At 52.0% G+C, this 19,005-nt stretch overlaps 1 protein-coding gene across 2 annotated transcripts in view; it reads left to right on the forward strand.

The window, feature by feature from the left end:
• LOC135057007 (oocyte zinc finger protein XlCOF8.4-like) overlaps window positions 1-19,005 on the forward strand; it is a 154,775-nt gene that overhangs the window by 2,537 nt on the left and 133,233 nt on the right. For both annotated transcript variants that reach the window (XM_063962864.1, XM_063962865.1), the window contains exons 2-3: window positions 1,887-2,013; window positions 2,497-2,764. In XM_063962864.1, the coding sequence (XP_063818934.1) occupies window positions 1,887-2,013; window positions 2,497-2,764 (395 nt within the window). The remainder of the gene's footprint in view (window positions 1-1,886; window positions 2,014-2,496; window positions 2,765-19,005) is intronic.

The raw sequence follows: 19,005 nt of genomic DNA on the forward strand, positions 1-19,005 counted from the left end.
CGTTTTGGAGTGTGCAGAGGAGGAGAGTATGATCGACGGTGTCAAAGGCAACAGAGAGGTCCAGACGGATGAGCAGAGAAGTGTCCCCTGGATTTGGCCAAAAGCAGGTCATTGGTGACTTTCACCAGGGCAGTCGGAGTGGAGTGGGCGAAGCCAGATTGTAGTGGATCAAGGATGGAGTTGTCAGAGAGGTAGCTTGTGAGATGGCTGTAGACCAGCTGTTCTGTTCAAGTAGTTTGGAGATGAATGGGAGAAGAGAGATGGGGCTGTAGCTAGTGAGTGATGAAGGGTCGAGGTTAGTTTTTTTTGAGAATAGGTGAGACCAGAGCATGTTTGATTGGTAAAGGAAAGAGATGCCGGTACAGAGATATAGGTTAAAGAGGTGAGCAAGGTGGGAGCAGGCAGTGGGGGAGAGGGAGCGGAGAAGACGGGAGGAGAGGGGGTTGATGGGGATGAAGATAAGATGAGGGAGTAGACTTCCTTGTCTGAAGTGGGACGGAAGGAGGACAGGGTGGGATAGATGGAGGGGAGGGATGATGGAGGCAGGGGGGTATAGGATAGTATTTTCCTGCAAGACCTCGCCCCTTGTAGTGAGGCCACACACCCTTTTTCTAGAAAACTGAACTGCATATATGATTTGGTGGGGAGTTATGATTTTAATAATAATTAGAATAATACAAAGATGAGATATACAGATATATATATATATATATATATATATACTCAAGTTGTGAGGACAGGAGAGGAGCATTGGTGTAACATTATACAGTGCCGCTATGTATGATGCTGAGCATTCTAATGAGGCTGGTTCTAAGTTTGTCATTTACCCCGAGCTGGGGCCGCAGGGCAGGACTGGCTATTACTAGAAACACAACAAGGAGGTTGAATGGTCCTTCTCCTCATTAAGTTAGGCCAATTTGGAATGTACAGTAGGAGAGAGAGTAAACAGTGCAATGAGTGCTACAGTGTGTACTGGATGGATCAGTCTGTGATCACACTATTACATGTGTATCTGGGTAGCAGCTGAATAACGAGGACGGTCAGTAGCGGCTCAGTACTCAGATGGTGCAGGGTTAGGAGGCTGTGTGCTGGAGGAGGCAGACAGCACACTGGTGTTGATGGAAGCGCTGATTACAGCAGGAGCAGGTGGTAACTCTAGCAGCAGAATGATGAGTACTGGATGGATCAGTCTGTGATCACACTATTACATGTGTATCTGGGTAGCAGCTGAATAACGAGGATGGTCAGTAGCTGCTCAGTACCCTGATGGTGCAGGGTTAGGAGGCTGCGTGCTGGAGAAGGCAGACAGCACACTGGTGTTGATGGAAGCACTGATTACAGCAGGAGCAGGTGGTAACTCTAGCAGCAGAATGATGAGTACTGATGCAGGCTGAGCCCACAGGAATAAGAGCACTCGGGTAAATGAATGGAGAGGTCGGAGCTCATTAGCCGGGATCTGCTTCTGTCACAGGGGACCAGGAGTCCTAGGAGACTTATTCTACTGACAACGTACAGGTGACAATGAGCAGTTTAGGTTGGGAGCTCTAGCTGTGGATTGGATGTGTGAGTCATGTGCAGCATAGGGATGCTGTGGATGGCTGGGAGCGCTCAGCTGACCTTAGGCAAGATGGTGACACCCTTGCTGTTCTGGATTGCAGCTACAGGAAAATCCTGACGTGATTGGTCAGCTATGTGCAAGCCAGTGAATCAGCAACACTGGGTGGGGTGAGACGGTTTAGGTACTCGCTTTGTGACAATAGGAACCTGTAATAGACACTTACCAGGGCTCTACGGCTTAGGGGGGATGGAAGACTTAATGGTCACTCGGTGTTACATATATGACTGTTACTTGTGTTCTATGTGATGTGTATTATTTTTATTCCTAGACAATCCAGCTGTGAGGAGCGAGAGGTGTTATTACAAGGAGCACTCAGAATGGAAAATGACAAGAATGACCAGACTGATAGGATAATAAATCTCACACTGGAAATAATCTACCTGCTGACTGGGGAGGTGAGGGGATCTGGGAGCGTCACATTATCATCACTTATATTTATAGTAATAATACAGGGACATGACTGGGGAGGTGAGAGGGTCTGGGAGCGTCACAGTGACATGACTTATATCTTTAGCAATAATACAGGACATGACTGGGGAGGTGAGGGGATCTGGGAGCGTCACAGTGACATCACTTATAACTATAATAACAAAGGGATATGACTGGGAAGGTGAGGAGGTCTGGGCGCACCACAGTGGCATCACTTATATCTGTAGTAATAATACAGGGACATGACTGGAGAGGTGAGGGGATCTGGGAGTGTCACAGTGACATCACTTATAACTATAGTAATAATATAGGGACATGACTGGGTAGGTGAGTGAATCTGGCAATGTCACAGTGACATCACATATCTATAGTAATAATGCAGGGACATGACTGGGGAGGTGAGGGGATTGTGAAATGTATACAATGATAGTGTACTTTACAATCCACAGGGTTACACAGTAGTGAAGAAGACATCCATTGAGTGTGAAACATCCATCAGCCATCTCTGTGTGTCAGGAGGACTGAGCAGGACCCAAAGCCTCGTCACAGTGCCTCCACCTCACTCACTGATACATGAGCGGCACAATGACCTGAAGGTCCTGGATCTCACCAACAAGATCATTCAGCTGCTGACTGGAGAGGGGACTGCTGGGAATGGGACATTGTACAGTGATCAGCAGTGTAAGGAGGAGGAAATCCCTACAGATATCAGCACAGGTGAGTAATAAGCACTTGTTACAGAATTTGGGCGTCGTATATTCTTCTTGCTCAGAAACTACAGCAGTCTCTTATCCTTCACCCTTCTCTGTCAGTACAAACTAATGAGGGAAACGTATCTACCTAGCGGAGGAGTCAGAAGCCATCAGCCAATATTATACTCCTGCTCTCCCCCTCACATCATGTTACTGTGTGTTACCAGCCCAGAGATCTGACCAGTCTCCTCCCCACACTCTCTGGTGTATCTCATACATCAGGAATCATCAGCCCCTATTATACTCCTGCTCTCCCCCTCACATCATGTCACTGTGTGTCACCAGCCCAGAGATCTGACCAGTCTCCTCCCCGCACTCTCTGGTGTATCATACATCGGGAGACATCAGCCCCTATTATACTCCTGCTCTCCACCCTCACATCATGTCACTGTGTGTTACCAGCCCAGAGATCTGACCAGTCTCCTCCCCACACTCTCTCTGGTGTATCTCATACATCAGGAGCCATCAGCCCCTATTATACTCCTGCTCTCCCCCTCACATCATGTCACTGTGTGTTACCAGCCCAGAGATCTGACCGGTCTCCTCCCCACACTCTCTGGTGTATCTCATACATCGGGAGACATCAGCCCCTATTATACTCCTGCTCTCCCCCTCACATCATGTCACTGTGTGTTACCAGCCCAGAGATCTGACCAGTCTCCTCCCCACACTCTCTGGTGTATCTCATACATCAGGAGCCATCAGCCCTTATTATACGCCTGCTCTCCACCCTCACATCATGTCACTGTGTGTGACCAGCCCAGAGATCTGACCAGTCTCCTCCCCACTCTCTCTTTGGTGTATCTTAAGCCCCGACCCCTATATACATCACTGTGATTCCCGTAATCCTCCAGTCCTACCTGAATCACATAGGAAGCTGGTAGGATGTGGTAGAGCAGCCTACTCTTCTGGGAGAATAGGGAAGTGGGAACTGAGGCACTCTGCAATGCAGGCTAGACATACTGCAGTCAGGAGCTGAGCCAGGAGACCATTCCCAGTACAAAGAGGTTCTGGCAATATGCGACCAGCTGACTGAATCACGTCACTGGATTTGCTGGAGCCTGGTTTATCAGAGTGGATCATACGATGTAATTCAAAATGTCTGCACCCATGAAGCTAAACAGCAGAGACTGGGGGTGAGTCAGGTGTGGTTGGAGTTGCTATCACCTACATAGAATATAATGCTCCTGCTGCTTTACTGGTCCCAGCTGCATCCTAGGACACAGTATCGGATCTTCCCTGGCACCATCGGCCGGCTGCATGACCCATGTGATTGTACAAGCCAGCCTCCGCAAGTCCTACCAAGAGGCATAGAAAGCTCTGTCCCCTGTAGGATCCTGACCTCTTCCCTCCCCCGCAGTGTTGGTGATACGCAGACCTGTACTGCACATGTACAGTATGTCCCAGCGCATGTGTAAATGACCAAACATCGATGTTCGGTACTCTGCCCTGTGCGCCTCAGGTTCCTCGGGACCCGAATCACCCCCACTGTACAGTATATAGATAGTGACACAGGTGAGTGCGGCTACTGCCTGGCTTACATAGTTGCTTCCTTTGTGCCTTAAATAATGAGCACAGGAGACATTTCTGCAGTATGGTGAGATCACGTGCTGGGGAACACACCTGTATGGTGAGATCACATGTGCTGGGGAACACGTCAGTATGGTGAGATCACATGTGCTGGGGGACAAGTCTGTATGGTGAGATCACATGTGCTGGGGGACAAGTCTGTATGGTGAGATCACATGTGCTGGGGGACAAGTCTGTATGGTGAGATCACATGTGCTGGGGGACAAGTCTGTATGGTGAGATCACATGTGCTGGGGGAACACGTCTGTATGGTGAGATCACGTGCTGGGGAACACGTCAATATGGTGAGATCACATGTGCTGGGGGACAAGTCTGTATGGTGAGATCACATGCTGGGGAACACGTCTGTATGGTGAGATCACGTGCTGGGGAACACGTCAATATGGTGAGATCACATGTGCTGGGGGACACGTCTGTATGGTGAGATCACATGTGCTGGGGGACAAGTCTGTATGGTGAGATCACATGTGCTGGGGGACAAGTCTGTATGGTGAGATCACATGTGCTGGGGGACAAGTCTGTATGGTGAGATCACATGTGCTGGGGGAACACGTCTGTATGGTGAGATCACATGTGCTGGGGACAAGTCTGTATGGTGAGATCACATGTGCTGGGGGACAAGTCTGTATGTTGAGATCACATGTGCTGGGGGAACACGTCTGTATGGTGAGATCACATGTGCTGGGGAACACGTCAGTATGGTGAGATCACATGTGCTAGGGGACAAGTCTGTATGGTGAGATCACGTGCTGGGGAACACGTCTGTATGGTGAGATCACGTGCTGGGGAACATGTCAGTATGGTGAGATCACATGTGCTAGGGGACAAGTCTGTATGGTGAGATCACATGTGCTGGGGACAAGTCTGTATGGTGAGATCACATGTGCTGGGGGACAAGTCTGTATGGTGAGATCACGTGCTGGGGAACACGTCAATATGGTGAGATCACATGTGCTGGGGGACAAGTCTGTATGGTGAGATCACATGTGCTGGGGAACACGTCTGTATGGTGAGATCACATGCTGGGGAACACGTCAATATGGTGAGATCACATGTGCTGGGGGACACGTCTGTATGGTGAGATCACATGTGCTGGGGGACAAGTCTGTATGGTGAGATCACATGTGCTGGGGGACAAGTCTGTATGGTGAGATCACATGTGCTGGGGGAACACGTCTGTATGGTGAGATCACATGTGCTGGGGACAAGTCTGTATGGTGAGATCACATGTGCTGGGGGACAAGTCTGTATGTTGAGATCACATGTGCTGGGGGAACACGTCTGTATGGTGAGATCACGTGCTGGGGAACACGTCAGTATGGTGAGATCACATGTGCTGGGGGACAAGTCTGTATGGTGGCCAACCTGTGGCTCATGAGCCGCATGTGAATCTTTCTTTATTCAAATGTGGCTCCCAACACTCTAAATCATGTGACCACAACAGATACAGAAACCGCTGCACTCCAGCCAGACACGCAGCTGCACTACAGGGACTGAAAACTGAAGGTGTCAGATACTAGAAGTGAGACGCCCACAAGCAAACAGAGGAAACATTAGAGACTGCTGCAATGGCATGAGATGATGGGGGAGCTGTAGTGATACATGAGGGTGGGCTGGAGTGACACATGGCAGAGCTGGCTGGAGAGACACAGGAGGGTCCTGGCTGGAGTGACACATGGGAGACCTGGCTGGAGTGACATAGGAGGGTGGTAGCAGGAGTGACACATGGGAGATATGGCTGGAGTGACATAGGAGGGTGGTAGCAGGAGTGACACATGGGAGATATGGCTGGAGTGATATAAGAGGGTGGTAGCAGGAGTGACACATGGGGGAGCTGGCTGGAGTGATATAAGAGGGTGGTAGCAGGAGTGACACATGGGAGAGCTGGCTGGAGTGACATAGGAGGGTGGTAGCAGGAGTGACACATGGGAGAGCTGGCTGGAGTGACATAGGAGGGTGGTAGCAGGAGTGACACATGGGGGAGCTGGCTGGAGTGACATAGGAGGCTGGTAGCAGGAGTGACACATGGGAGATATGGCTGGAGTGACATAGGAGGGTGGTAGCAGGAGTGACACATGGGAGATATGGCTAGAGTGACATAGGAGGGTGGTAGCAGGAGTGACAAATGGGGGAGCTGGCTGGAGTGATATAAGAGGGAGGTAGCAGGAGTGACACATGGGAGATATGGCTGGAGTGACATAGGAGGGTGGTAGCAGGAGTAATACATGGGAGAGCTGGCTGGAGTGACATAGGAGGGTGGTAGCAGGAGTGACACATGGGAGAGCTGGCTGGAGTGATATAAGAGGGTGGTAGCAGGAGTGACACATGGGAGATATGGCTGGAGTGACATAGGAGGGTGGTAGCAGGAGTGACACATGGGAGATATGGCTGGAGTGATATAAGAGGGTGATAGCAGGAGTGACACATGGGGGAGCTGGCTGGAGTGACATAGGAGGCTGGTAGCAGGAGTGACACATGGGAGATATGGCTGGAGTGATATAGGAGGGTGGTAGCAGGAGTGACACATGGGGGAGCTGGCTGGAGTGACATAGGAGGGTGGTAGCAGGAGTGACACATGGGGGAGCTGGCTGGAGTGACATAGGAGGGTGGTAGCAGGAGTGACACATGGGGGAGCTGGCTGGAGTGATATAGGAGGGTGGTAGCAGGAGTGACACATGGGAGAGCTGGCTGGAGTGACATAGGAGGATGGTAGCAGGAGTGACACATGGGAGATATGGCTGGAGTGACATAGGAGGGTGGTAGCAGGAGTGACACATGGGGGAGCTGGCTGGAGTGACATAGGAGGGTGCTAGTAGGAGTAGTGATGTGCACCGGAAATTTTTCGGGTTTTGGTTTTGGATTCGGTTCCGCGGCCGTGTTTTGGATTCGGACGCGTTTTGGCAAAACCTCCCTGTACATTTTTGGTCGGATTCGGTTTTTTTTTTGTACAAAAAACCCTCAAAAACAGCTTAAATCATAGAATTTGGGGGTCATTTTGATCCCATAGTATTCCATAGTATTATTAACCTCAATAACCATAATTTCCACTCATTTTCAGTCTATTCTGAACACCTCACAATATTGTTTTTAGTCCTAATATTTGCACGAGGTCACTGGATGACTAAGCTAAGCGACCCAAGTGGCCGACACAAACACCTGGCCCATCTAGGAGTGGCACTGCAGTGTCAGAGATGATGGCACTTCCAAAAAATAGTCCCCAAACAGCACATGATGCAAAGAAAAAAGGAGGTGCACCAAGGTCGCTGGATGGCTAAGCTAAGTGACACAAGTGGCCGACACAAACACCTGGCCCATCTAGAAGTTGCACTGCAGTGTTACACATGATGGCAAACTGTGCAAAACTGAAATGCACCATAGGTATGAATGGATAGTATACTTGACGACACAGAGGTAGGTAGAGCAGTGGCCTACTGTACCATACTGCTATATATTATATACTGGTGGTCAGCAAAATTATGCACTGTACTCCTACTATATATATAACAATGCAGCACTGATATGGAGCGTTTTTAAGGCAGAGAACGTATAATACTGGTGGTCACTGGTCAGCAAAACTCTGCACTGTACTCCTCCTATATAATACTGCTGGTCCCCAGTCCCCACAATAAAGCAGTGTGAGCACAGATATTTGCAGCACACTGAGCACAGATATTTGCAGCACACTGAGCACAGATATTTGCAGCCCCCTGAACATAGACGAACCGAACCCGCTCATCACTAAGTAGGATTGACACATGGAAGAGCTGGCTAGAGTGACACGTGGGAGAGCTAGCAGGAGTGATACAGGGGAGCTGGCTGGAGTGACATATGGGGGAGCTGGCTGGAGTGACACAGCAGGGTTTTGGCAGTAGTGACACGTGGGAGAGCTGGTTGGAGTGACACGGGGGAGCTGACTGAAGTGACATAGGATGGGCCAATGCAGGAGTAATACATGGAAGAGCTGGCTGGAGTGACTGGAGGGTGTTGGCTGGAGTGACACATGGGGGAGCTGGCTGGAGTGACATGGGGGAGCTGACTGAAGTGACATAGGAGGGTCCTAGCAGGAGTAATACATGAAAGAGCTGGCTGGAGTGACTGGAGGGTGTTGGCTGGAGTGACACATGAGGGAGCTGGCTGGAGTGACACAGCAGGGTCTTGGCAGTAGTGACACATGAGGGAGCTGGCTGGAGTGACACAGCAGGGTCTTGGCAGTAGTGACACATGGGAGAGCTGGCTGGAGTGACACGGGGGAGTTGGCTGGAGTGACATAGGAGGTTGTTAGCAGGAGTGACACATGGGGGAGCTGCTGCAATGACAGGAGGGTCTTGGCAGTAGTGACACGGGAGAGTTGGCTGGAGTGACATAGGAGGTTGTTAGCAGGAGTGACACATGGGGGAGTTGGCTGGAGTGACATAGGAGGTTGTTAGCAGGAGTGACACATGGGGGAGCTGCTGCAATGACAGGAGGGTGTTGGCTGGAGTGACACATGGGGGAGCTGAAGTTTATTATGTGAATCTGGCTTTTTCAATTATTTTTTGTGAAAGTGGCTTTTTCAATGGATCTGGCTTTAAAAATGTATTTTATGTCATTCTGGCATTTTCAATATATTTTATACCAGGGTGTGGTCTAGTAGGCACAAGGCCACATTCCATTTTTGCATGCGCACCATCTGCTCGATGTCGGCTCTTTGACGTACCTAACAAGGTTTTTTGACTCTGTCACTGACTGGTTGGCCACCCCTGGCTTGGACCCTTCTTATTGACCCCTATACTGCTGAGGATTTTCTTACCTATGTACTAAGGTCCGTTATTCACATGCTGATGTCACGTTGCTGATGCCTGTACCCGGGTACCTGTGTGTAGTATATATAGTACCCCTCAGCCCTGTCCTGCACGCTGATATCACGTTGCTGATGCCTGTACCCGGGTACCTGTGTGTAGTATATATAGTACCCCTCAGCCCTGTCCTGCACGCTGATATCACGTTGCTGATGCCTGTACCCGGGTACCTGTGTGCAGTATATATAGTACCCCTCAGCCCTGTCCTGTCCTGCACACTGATGTCACGTTACTGATGCCTGTACCCGGGTACCTGTGTGCAGTATATATAGTACCCCTCAGCCCTGTCCTGTCCTGCATGCTGATGTCACGTTGCTGATGCCTGTACCCGGGTACCTGTGTGCAGTATATATAGTAACCCTCAGCCCTGTCCTGCACGCTGATGTCACGTTACTGATGCCTGTACCCGGGTACCTGTGTGCAGTATATATAGTACCCCTCAGCCCTGTCCTGTCCTGCACGCTGATATCACGTTACTGATGCCTGTACCCGGGTACCTGTGTGCAGTATATATAGTACCCCTCAGCCCTGCCCTGCACGCTGATGTCACGTTGCTGATGCCTGTACCCGGGTACCTGTGTGCAGTATATATAGTACCCCTCAGCCCTGTCCTGCCCTGCATGCTGATGTCACGTTGCTGATGCCTGTACCCGGGTACCTGTGTGCAGTATATATAGTACCCCTCAGCCCTGTCCTGTCCTGCACGCTGATGTCACGTTGCTGATGCCTGTACCCGGGTACCTGTGTGCAGTATATATAGTACCCCTAAGCCCTGTCCTGTCCTGCACGCTGATGTCACGTTGCTGATGCCTGTACCCGGGTACCTGTGTGCAGTATATATAGTACCCCTCAGCCCTGTCCTGTCCTGCACGCTGATGTCACGTTACTGATGCCTGTACCCGGGTACCTGTGTGCAGTATATATAGTAACCCTCAGCCCTGTCCTGCACGCTGATGTCACGTTACTGATGCCTGTACCCGGGTACCTGTGTGCAGTAAATATAGTACCCCTCAGCCCTGTCCTGTCCTGCACACTGATGTCACGTTGCTGATGCCTGTACCCGGGTACCTGTGTGCAGTATATATAGTACCCCTCAGCCCTGTCCTGTCCTGCACACTGATGTCACGTTACTGATGCCTGTACCCGGGTACCTGTGTGCAGTATATATAGTACCCCTCAGCCCTGTCCTGTCCTGCACGCTGATGTCACGTTGCTGATGCCTGTACCCGGGTACCTGTGTGCAGTATATATAGTACCCCTCAGCCCTGTCCTGTCCTGCACGCTGATGTCACGTTGCTGATGCCTGTACCCGGGTACCTGTGTGCAGTATATATAGTACCCCTCAGCCCTGTCCTGTCCTGCATGCTGATGTCACGTTACTGATGCCTGTACCCGGGTACCTGTGTGCAGTATATATAGTAACCCTCAGCCCTGTCCTGCACGCTGATGTCACGTTACTGATGCCTGTACCCAGGTACTTGTGTGCAGTATATATAGTACCCCTCAGCCCTGTCCTGTCCTGCACGCTGATGTCACGTTACTGATGCCTGTACCCGGGTACCTGTGTGCAGTATATATAGTACCCCTCAGCCCTGTCCTGTCCTGCACTCTGATATCACGTTGCTGATGCCTGTACCCGGGTACCTGTGTGCAATATATATAGTACCCCTCAGCCCTGTCCTGTCCTGCATACTGATGTCACGTTACTGATGCCTGTACCCGGGTACCTGTGTGCAGTATATATAGTAACCCTTAGCCCTGTCCTGCACGCTGATGTCACGTTACTGATGCCTGTACCCGGGTACTTGTGTGCAGTATATATAGTACCCCTCAGCCCTGTCCTGTCCTGCATGCTGATGTCACGTTGCTGATGCCTGTACCCGGGTACCTGTGTGCAATATATATAGTACCCCTCAGCCCTGTCCTGTCCTGCATACTGATGTCACGTTACTGATGCCTGTACCCGGGTACCTGTGTGCAGTATATATAGTAACCCTTAGCCCTGTCCTGCACGCTCATGTCACGTTACTGATGCCTGTACCCGGGTACTTGTGTGCAGTATATATAGTACCCCTCAGCCCTGTCCTGTCCTGCATGCTGATGTCACGTTGCTGATGCCTGTACCCGGGTACCTGTGTGCAGTATATATAGTACCCCTCAGCCCTGTCCTGTCCTGCACGCTGATGTCACGTTGCTGATGCCTGTACCCAGGTACCTGTGTGTAGTATATATAGTACCCCTCAGCCCTGTCCTGTCCTGCACGCTGATGTCACGTTACTGATGCCTGTACCCGGGTACCTGTGTGCAGTAAGTATAGTACCCCTCAGCCCTGTCCTGTCCTGCACGCTGATGTCACGTTGCTGATGCCTGTACCCGGGTACCTGTGTGCAGTATATATAGTACCCCTCAGCCCTGTCCTGTCCTGCATGCTGATGTCACGTTACTGATGCCTGTACCCGGGTACCTGTGTGCAGTATATATAGTAACCCTCAGCCCTGTCCTGTCCTGCATGCTGATGTCACGTTGCTGATGCCTGTACCCGGGTACCTGTGTGCAGTATATATAGTACCCCCTCAGCCCTGTCCTGTCCTGCACGCTGATGTCACGTTGCTGATGTCTGTACCCGGGTACCTGTGTGCAGTATATATAGTACCCCTCAGCCCTGTCCTGTCCTGCACGCTGATGTCACGTTGCTGATGCCTGTACCCGGGTACCTGTGTGCAGTATATATAGTACCCCTCAGCCCTGTCCTGTCCTGCATGCTGATGTCACGTTGCTGATGCCTGTACCCGGGTACCTGTGTGCAGTATATATAGTACCCCTCAGCCCTGTCCTGCACGCTGATGTCACGTTGCTGATGCCTGTACCCGGGTACCTGTGTGCAGTATATATAGTGCCCCCTCAGCCCTGTCCTGTCCTGCACGCTGATGTCACGTTGCTGATGCCTGTACCCGGGTACCTGTGTGCGGTATATATAGTACCCCTCAGCCCTGTCCTGTCCTGCACGCTGATGTCACGTTGCTGATGCCTGTACCCGGGTACCTGTGTGCAGTATATATAGTACCCCTCAGCCCTGTCCTGTCCTGCATGCTGATGTCACGTTGCTGATGCCTGTACCCGGGTACCTGTGTGCAGTATATATAGTACCCCTCAGCCCTGTCCTGTCCTGCACGCTGATGTCACGTTACTGATGCCTGTACCCGGGTACCTGTGTGCAGTATATATAGTAACCCTCAGCCCTGTCCTGCACGCTGATGTCACGTTACTGATGCCTGTACCCGGGTACCTGTGTGCAGTAAATATAGTACCCCTCAGCCCTGTCCTGTCCTGCACGCTGATGTCACGTTGCTGATGCCTGTACCCGGGTACCTGTGTGCAGTATATATAGTACCCCTCAGCCCTGTCCTGCACGCTGATATCACGTTACTGAAGCCTGTACCCGGGTACTTGTGTGCAGTATATATAGTACCCCTCAGCCCTGTCCTGTCCTGCATGCTGATGTCACGTTGCTGATGCCTGTACCCGGGTACCTGTGTGCAGTATATATAGTACCCCTCAGCCCTGTCCTGTCCTGCACGCTGATGTCACGTTACTGATGCCTGTACCCGGGTACCTGTGTGCAGTATATATAGTAACCCTCAGCCCTGTCCTGCACGCTGATGTCACGTTACTGATGCCTGTACCCGGGTACCTGTGTGCAGTAAATATAGTACCCCTCAGCCCTGTCCTGTCCTGCACACTGATGTCACGTTGCTGATGCCTGTACCCGGGTACCTGTGTGCAGTATATATAGTACCCCTCAGCCCTGTCCTGTCCTGCACACTGATGTCACGTTACTGATGCCTGTACCCGGGTACCTGTGTGCAGTATATATAGTACCCCTCAGCCCTGTCCTGTCCTGCATGCTGATGTCACGTTACTGATGCCTGTACCCGGGTACCTGTGTGCAGTATATATAGTAACCCTCAGCCCTGTCCTGCACGCTGATGTCACGTTACTGATGCCTGTACCCAGGTACTTGTGTGCAGTATATATAGTACCCCTCAGCCCTGTCCTGTCCTGCACGCTGATGTCACGTTACTGATGCCGGTACCCGGGTACCTGTGTGCAGTATATATAGTACCCCTCAGCCCTGTCCTGTCCTGCACTCTGATATCACGTTGCTGATGCCTGTACCCGGGTACCTGTGTGCAATATATATAGTACCCCTCAGCCCTGTCCTGTCCTGCATACTGATGTCACGTTACTGATGCCTGTACCCGGGTACCTGTGTGCAGTATATATAGTAACCCTCAGCCCTGTCCTGCACGCTGATGTCACGTTACTGATGCCTGTACCCGGGTACTTGTGTGCAGTATATATAGTACCCCTCAGCCCTGTCCTGTCCTGCATGCTGATGTCACGTTGCTGATGCCTGTACCCGGGTACCTGTGTGCAGTATATATAGTACCCCTCAGCCCTGTCCTGTCCTGCACGCTGATGTCACGTTGCTGATGCCTGTACCCAGGTACCTGTGTGTAGTATATATAGTACCCCTCAGCCCTGTCCTGTCCTGCACGCTGATGTCACGTTACTGATGCCTGTACCCGGGTACCTGTGTGCAGTAAGTATAGTACCCCTCAGCCCTGTCCTGTCCTGCACGCTGATGTCACGTTGCTGATGCCTGTACCCGGGTACCTGTGTGCAGTATATATAGTACCCCTCAGCCCTGTCCTGTCCTGCATGCTGATGTCACGTTACTGATGCCTGTACCCGGGTACCTGTGTGCAGTATATATAGTAACCCTCAGCCCTGTCCTGCACGCTGATGTCACGTTACTGATGCCTGTACCCGGGTACTTGTGTGCAGTATATATAGTAACCCTCAGCCCTGTCCTGTCCTGCATGCTGATGTCACGTTGCTGATGCCTGTACCCGGGTACCTGTGTGCAGTATATATAGTACCCCTCAGCCCTGTCCTGTCCTGCACGCTGATGTCACGTTGCTGATGTCTGTACCCGGGTACCTGTGTGCAGTATATATAGTACCCCTCAGCCCTGTCCTGTCCTGCACGCTGATGTCACGTTGCTGATGCCTGTACCCGGGTACCTGTGTGCAGTATATATAGTACCCCTCAGCCCTGTCCTGTACTGCACGCTGATGTCACGTTGCTGATGCCTGTACCCGGGTACCTGTGTGCAGTATATATAGTGCCCCTCAGCCCTGTCCTGTCCTGCACGCTGATGTCACGTTGCTGATGCCTGTACCCGGGTACCTGTGTGCGGTGTATATATAGTACCCCTCAGCCCTGTCCTGTCCTGCACGCTGATGTCACGTTGCTGATGCCTGTACCCGGGTACCTGTGTGCAGTATATATAGTACCCCTCAGCCCTGTCCTGTCCTGCATGCTGATGTCACGTTGCTGATGCCTGTACCCGGGTACCTGTGTGCAGTATATATAGTACCCCTCAGCCCTGTCCTGTCCTGCACGCTGATGTCACGTTACTGATGCCTGTACCCGGGTACCTGTGTGCAGTATATATAGTAACCCTCAGCCCTGTCCTGCACGCTGATGTCACGTTACTGATGCCTGTACCCGGGTACCTGTGTGCAGTAAATATAGTACCCCTCAGCCCTGTCCTGTCCTGCACGCTGATGTCACGTTGCTGATGCCTGTACCCGGGTACCTGTGTGCAGTATATATAGTACCCCTCAGCCCTGTCCTGCACGCTGATATCACGTTACTGAAGCCTGTACCCGGGTACTTGTGTGCAGTATATATAGTACCCCTCAGCCCTGTCCTGTCCTGCATGCTGATGTCACGTTGCTGATGCCTGTACCCGGGTACCTGTGTGCAGTATATATAGTACCCCTCAGCCCTGTCCTGTCCTGCATGCTGATGTCACGTTGCTGATGCCTGTACCCGGGTACCTGTGTGCAGTATATATAGTACCCCTCAGCCCTGTCCTGTCCTGCATGCTGATGTCACGTTGCTGATGCCTGTACCCGGGTACCTGTGTGCAGTATATATAGTACCCCTCAGCCCTGTCCTGTCCTGCACGCTGATGTCACGTTACTGATGCCTGTACCCGGGTACCTGTGTGCAGTATATATAGTAACCCTCAGCCCTGTCCTGCACGCTGATGTCACGTTACTGATGCCTGTACCCGGGTACCTGTGTGCAGTAAATATAGTACCCCTCAGCCCTGTCCTGTCCTGCACACTGATGTCACGTTGCTGATCCCTGTACCCGGGTACCTGTGTGCAGTATATATAGTACCCCTCAGCCCTGTCCTGTCCTGCACGCTGATGTCACGATGCTGATGCCTGTACCCGGGTGCCTGTGTGCAGTATATATAGTACCCCTCAGCCCTGTCCTGTCCTGCACGCTGATGTCACGTTGCTGATGCCTGTACCCGGGTACCTGAGTGCAGTATATATAGTACCCCTCAGCCCTGTCCTGTCCTGCATGCTGATGTCACGTTACTGATGCCTGTACCCGGGTACCTGTGTGCAGTATATATAGTAACCCTCAGCCCTGTCCTGCACGCTGATGTCACGTTACTGATGCCTGTACCCGGGTACTTGTGTGCAGTATATATAGTACCCCTCAGCCCTGTCCTGTCCTGCATGCTGATGTCACGTTGCTGATGCCTGTACCCGGGTACCTGTGTGCAGTATATATAGTACCCCTCAGCCCTGTCCTGTCCTGCACGCTGATGTCACGTTGCTGATGCCTGTACCCGGGTACCTGTGTGCAGTATATATAGTACCCCTCAGCCCTGTCCTGTCCTGCACGCTGATGTCACGTTGCTGATGCCTGTACCCGGGTACCTGTGTGCAGTATATATAGTACCCCTCAGCCCTGTCCTGTCCTGCACGCTGATGTCACGTTGCTGATGCCTGTACCCGGGTACCTGTGTGCGGTATATATAGTACCCCTCAGCCCTGTCCTGTCCTGCACGCTGATGTCACGTTGCTGATGCCTGTACCCGGGTACCTGTGTGCAGTATATATAGTACCCCTCAGCCCTGTCCTGTCCTGCATGCTGATGTCACGTTGCTGATGCCTGTACCCGGGTACCTGTGTGCAGTATATATAGTACCCCTCAGCCCGGTCCTGTCCTGCATGCTGATGTCACGTTGCTGATGCCTGTACCCGGGTACCTGTGTGCAGTATATATAGTACCCCTCAGCCCTGTCCTGTCCTGCACGCTGATGTCACGTTGCTGATGCCTGTACCCGGGTACCTGTGTGCAGTATATATAGTGCCCCTCAGCCCTGTCCTGTCCTGCACGCTGATGTCACGTTGCTGATGCCTGTACCCGGGTACCTGTGTGCGGTATATATAGTACCCCTCAGCCCTGTCCTGTCCTGCACGCTGATGTCACGTTGCTGATGCCTGTACCAGGGTACCTGTGTGCAGTAAATATAGTACCCCTCAGCCCTATCCTGTCCTGCATGCTGATGTCACGTTGCTGATGCCTGTACCCGGGTACCTGTGTGCAGTATATATAGTACCCCTCAGCCCTGTCCTGTCCTGCATGCTGATGTCATGTTGCTGATGCCTGTACCCGGGTACCTGTGTGCAGTATATATAGTACCCCTCAGCCCTGTCCTGTCCTGCACGCTGATGTCACGTTACTGATGCCTGTACCCGGGTACCTGTGTGCAGTATATATAGTAACCCTCAGCCCTGTCCTGCACGCTGATGTCACGTTACTGATGCCTGTACCCGGGTACCTGTGTGCAGTAAATATAGTACCCCTCAGCCCTGTCCTGTCCTGCACGCTGATGTCACGTTGCTGATGCCTGTACCCGGGTACCTGTGTGCAGTATATATAGTACCCCTCAGCCCTGTCCTGTCCTGCACGCTGATATCACGTTACTGAAGCCTGTACCCGGGTACTTGTGTGCAGTATATATAGTACCCCTCAGCCCTGTCCTGTCCTGCATGCTGATGTCACGTTGCTGATGCCTGTACCCGGGTACCTGTGTGCAGTATATATAGTACCCCTCAGCCCTGTCCTGTCCTGCACGCTGATGTCACGTTGCTGATGCCTGTACCCGGGTACCTGTGTGCAGTATATATAGTACCCCTCAGCCCTGTCCTGTCCTGCATGCTGATGTCACGTTGCTGATGCCTGTACCCGGGTACCTGTGTGCAGTATATATAGTACCCCTCAGCCCTGTCCTGTCCAGCACGCTGATGTCACGTTGCTGATGCCTGTACCCGGGTACCTGTGTGCAGTATATATAGTACCCCTCAGCCCTGTCCTGTCCTGCATGCTGATGTCACGTTGCTGATGCCTGTACCCGGGTACCTGTGTGCAGTATATATAGTACCCCTCAGCCCTGTCCTGTCCTGCACGCTGATGTCACATTACTGATGCCTGTACCCGGGTACCTGTGTGCAGTATATATAGTAACCCTCAGCCCTGTCCTGCACGCTGATGTCACGTTACTGATGCCTGTACCCGGGTACCTGTGTGCAGTAAATATAGTACCCCTCAGCCCTGTCCTGTCCTGCACACTGATGTCACGTTGCTGATGCCTGTACCCGGGTACCTGTGTGCAGTATATATAGTACCCCTCAGCCCTGTCCTGTCCTGCACGCTGATGTCACGTTGCTGATGCCTGTACCCGGGTACCTGTGTGCAGTATATATAGTACCCCTCAGCCCTGTCCTGTCCTGCACGCTGATGTCACGTTGCTGATGCCTGTACCCGGGTACCTGTGTGCAGTATATATAGTACCCCTCAGCCCTGTCCTGCATGCTGATGTCACGTTACTGATGCCTGTACCCGGGTACCTGTGTGCAGTATATATAGTAACCCTCAGCCCTGTCCTGCACGCTGATGTCACGTTACTGATGCCTGTACCCGGGTACTTGTGTGCAGTATATATAGTACCCCTCAGCCCTGTCCTGTCCTGCATGCTGATGTCACGTTGCTGATGCCTGTACCCGGGTACCTGTGTGCAGTATATATAGTACCCCTCAGCCCTGTCCTGTCCTGCACGCTGATGTCACGTTACTGATGCCTGTACCCGTGTACCTGTGTGCAGTATATATAGTACCCCTCAGCCCTGTCCTGTCCTGCACGCTGATGTCACGTTACTGATGCCTGTACCCGGGTACCTGTGTGCAGTATATATAGTAACCCTCAGCCCTGTCCTGCACGCTGATGTCACGTTACTGATGCCTGTACCCGGGTACCTGTGTGCAGTAAATATAGTACCCCTCAGCCCTGTCCTGTCCTGCACGCTGATGTCACGTTGCTGATGCCTGTACCCGGGTACCTGTGTGCAGTATATATAGTACCCCTCAGCCCTGTCCTGTCCTGCACGCTGATATCACGTTACTGATGCCTGTACCCGGGTACTTGTGTGCAGTATATATAGTACCCCTCAGCCCTGTCCTGTCCTGCATGCTGATGTCACGTTGCTGATGCCTGTACCCGGGTACCTGTGTGCAGTATATATAGTACCCCTCAGCCCTGTCCTGCACGCTGATGTCACGTTGCTGATGCCTGTACCCGGGTACCTGTGTGCAGTATATATAGTACCCCTCAGCCCTGTCCTGTCCTGCACGCTGATGTCACGTTGCTGATGCCTGTACCCGGGTACCTGTGTGCGGTATATATAGTGCCCCTCAGCCCTGTCCTGTCCTGCACGCTGATGTCACGTTGCTGATGCCTGTACCCGGGTACCTGTGTGCGGTATATATAGTGCCCCTCAGCCCTGTCCTGTCCTGCACGCTGATGTCACATTACTGATGCCTGTACCTGGGTACCTGTGTGC

Source organism: Pseudophryne corroboree, chromosome 3 (genome assembly GCF_028390025.1).
Source record: "Pseudophryne corroboree isolate aPseCor3 chromosome 3, aPseCor3.hap2, whole genome shotgun sequence".
Classification (NCBI taxonomy): Eukaryota; Metazoa; Chordata; class Amphibia; order Anura; family Myobatrachidae; genus Pseudophryne; species Pseudophryne corroboree.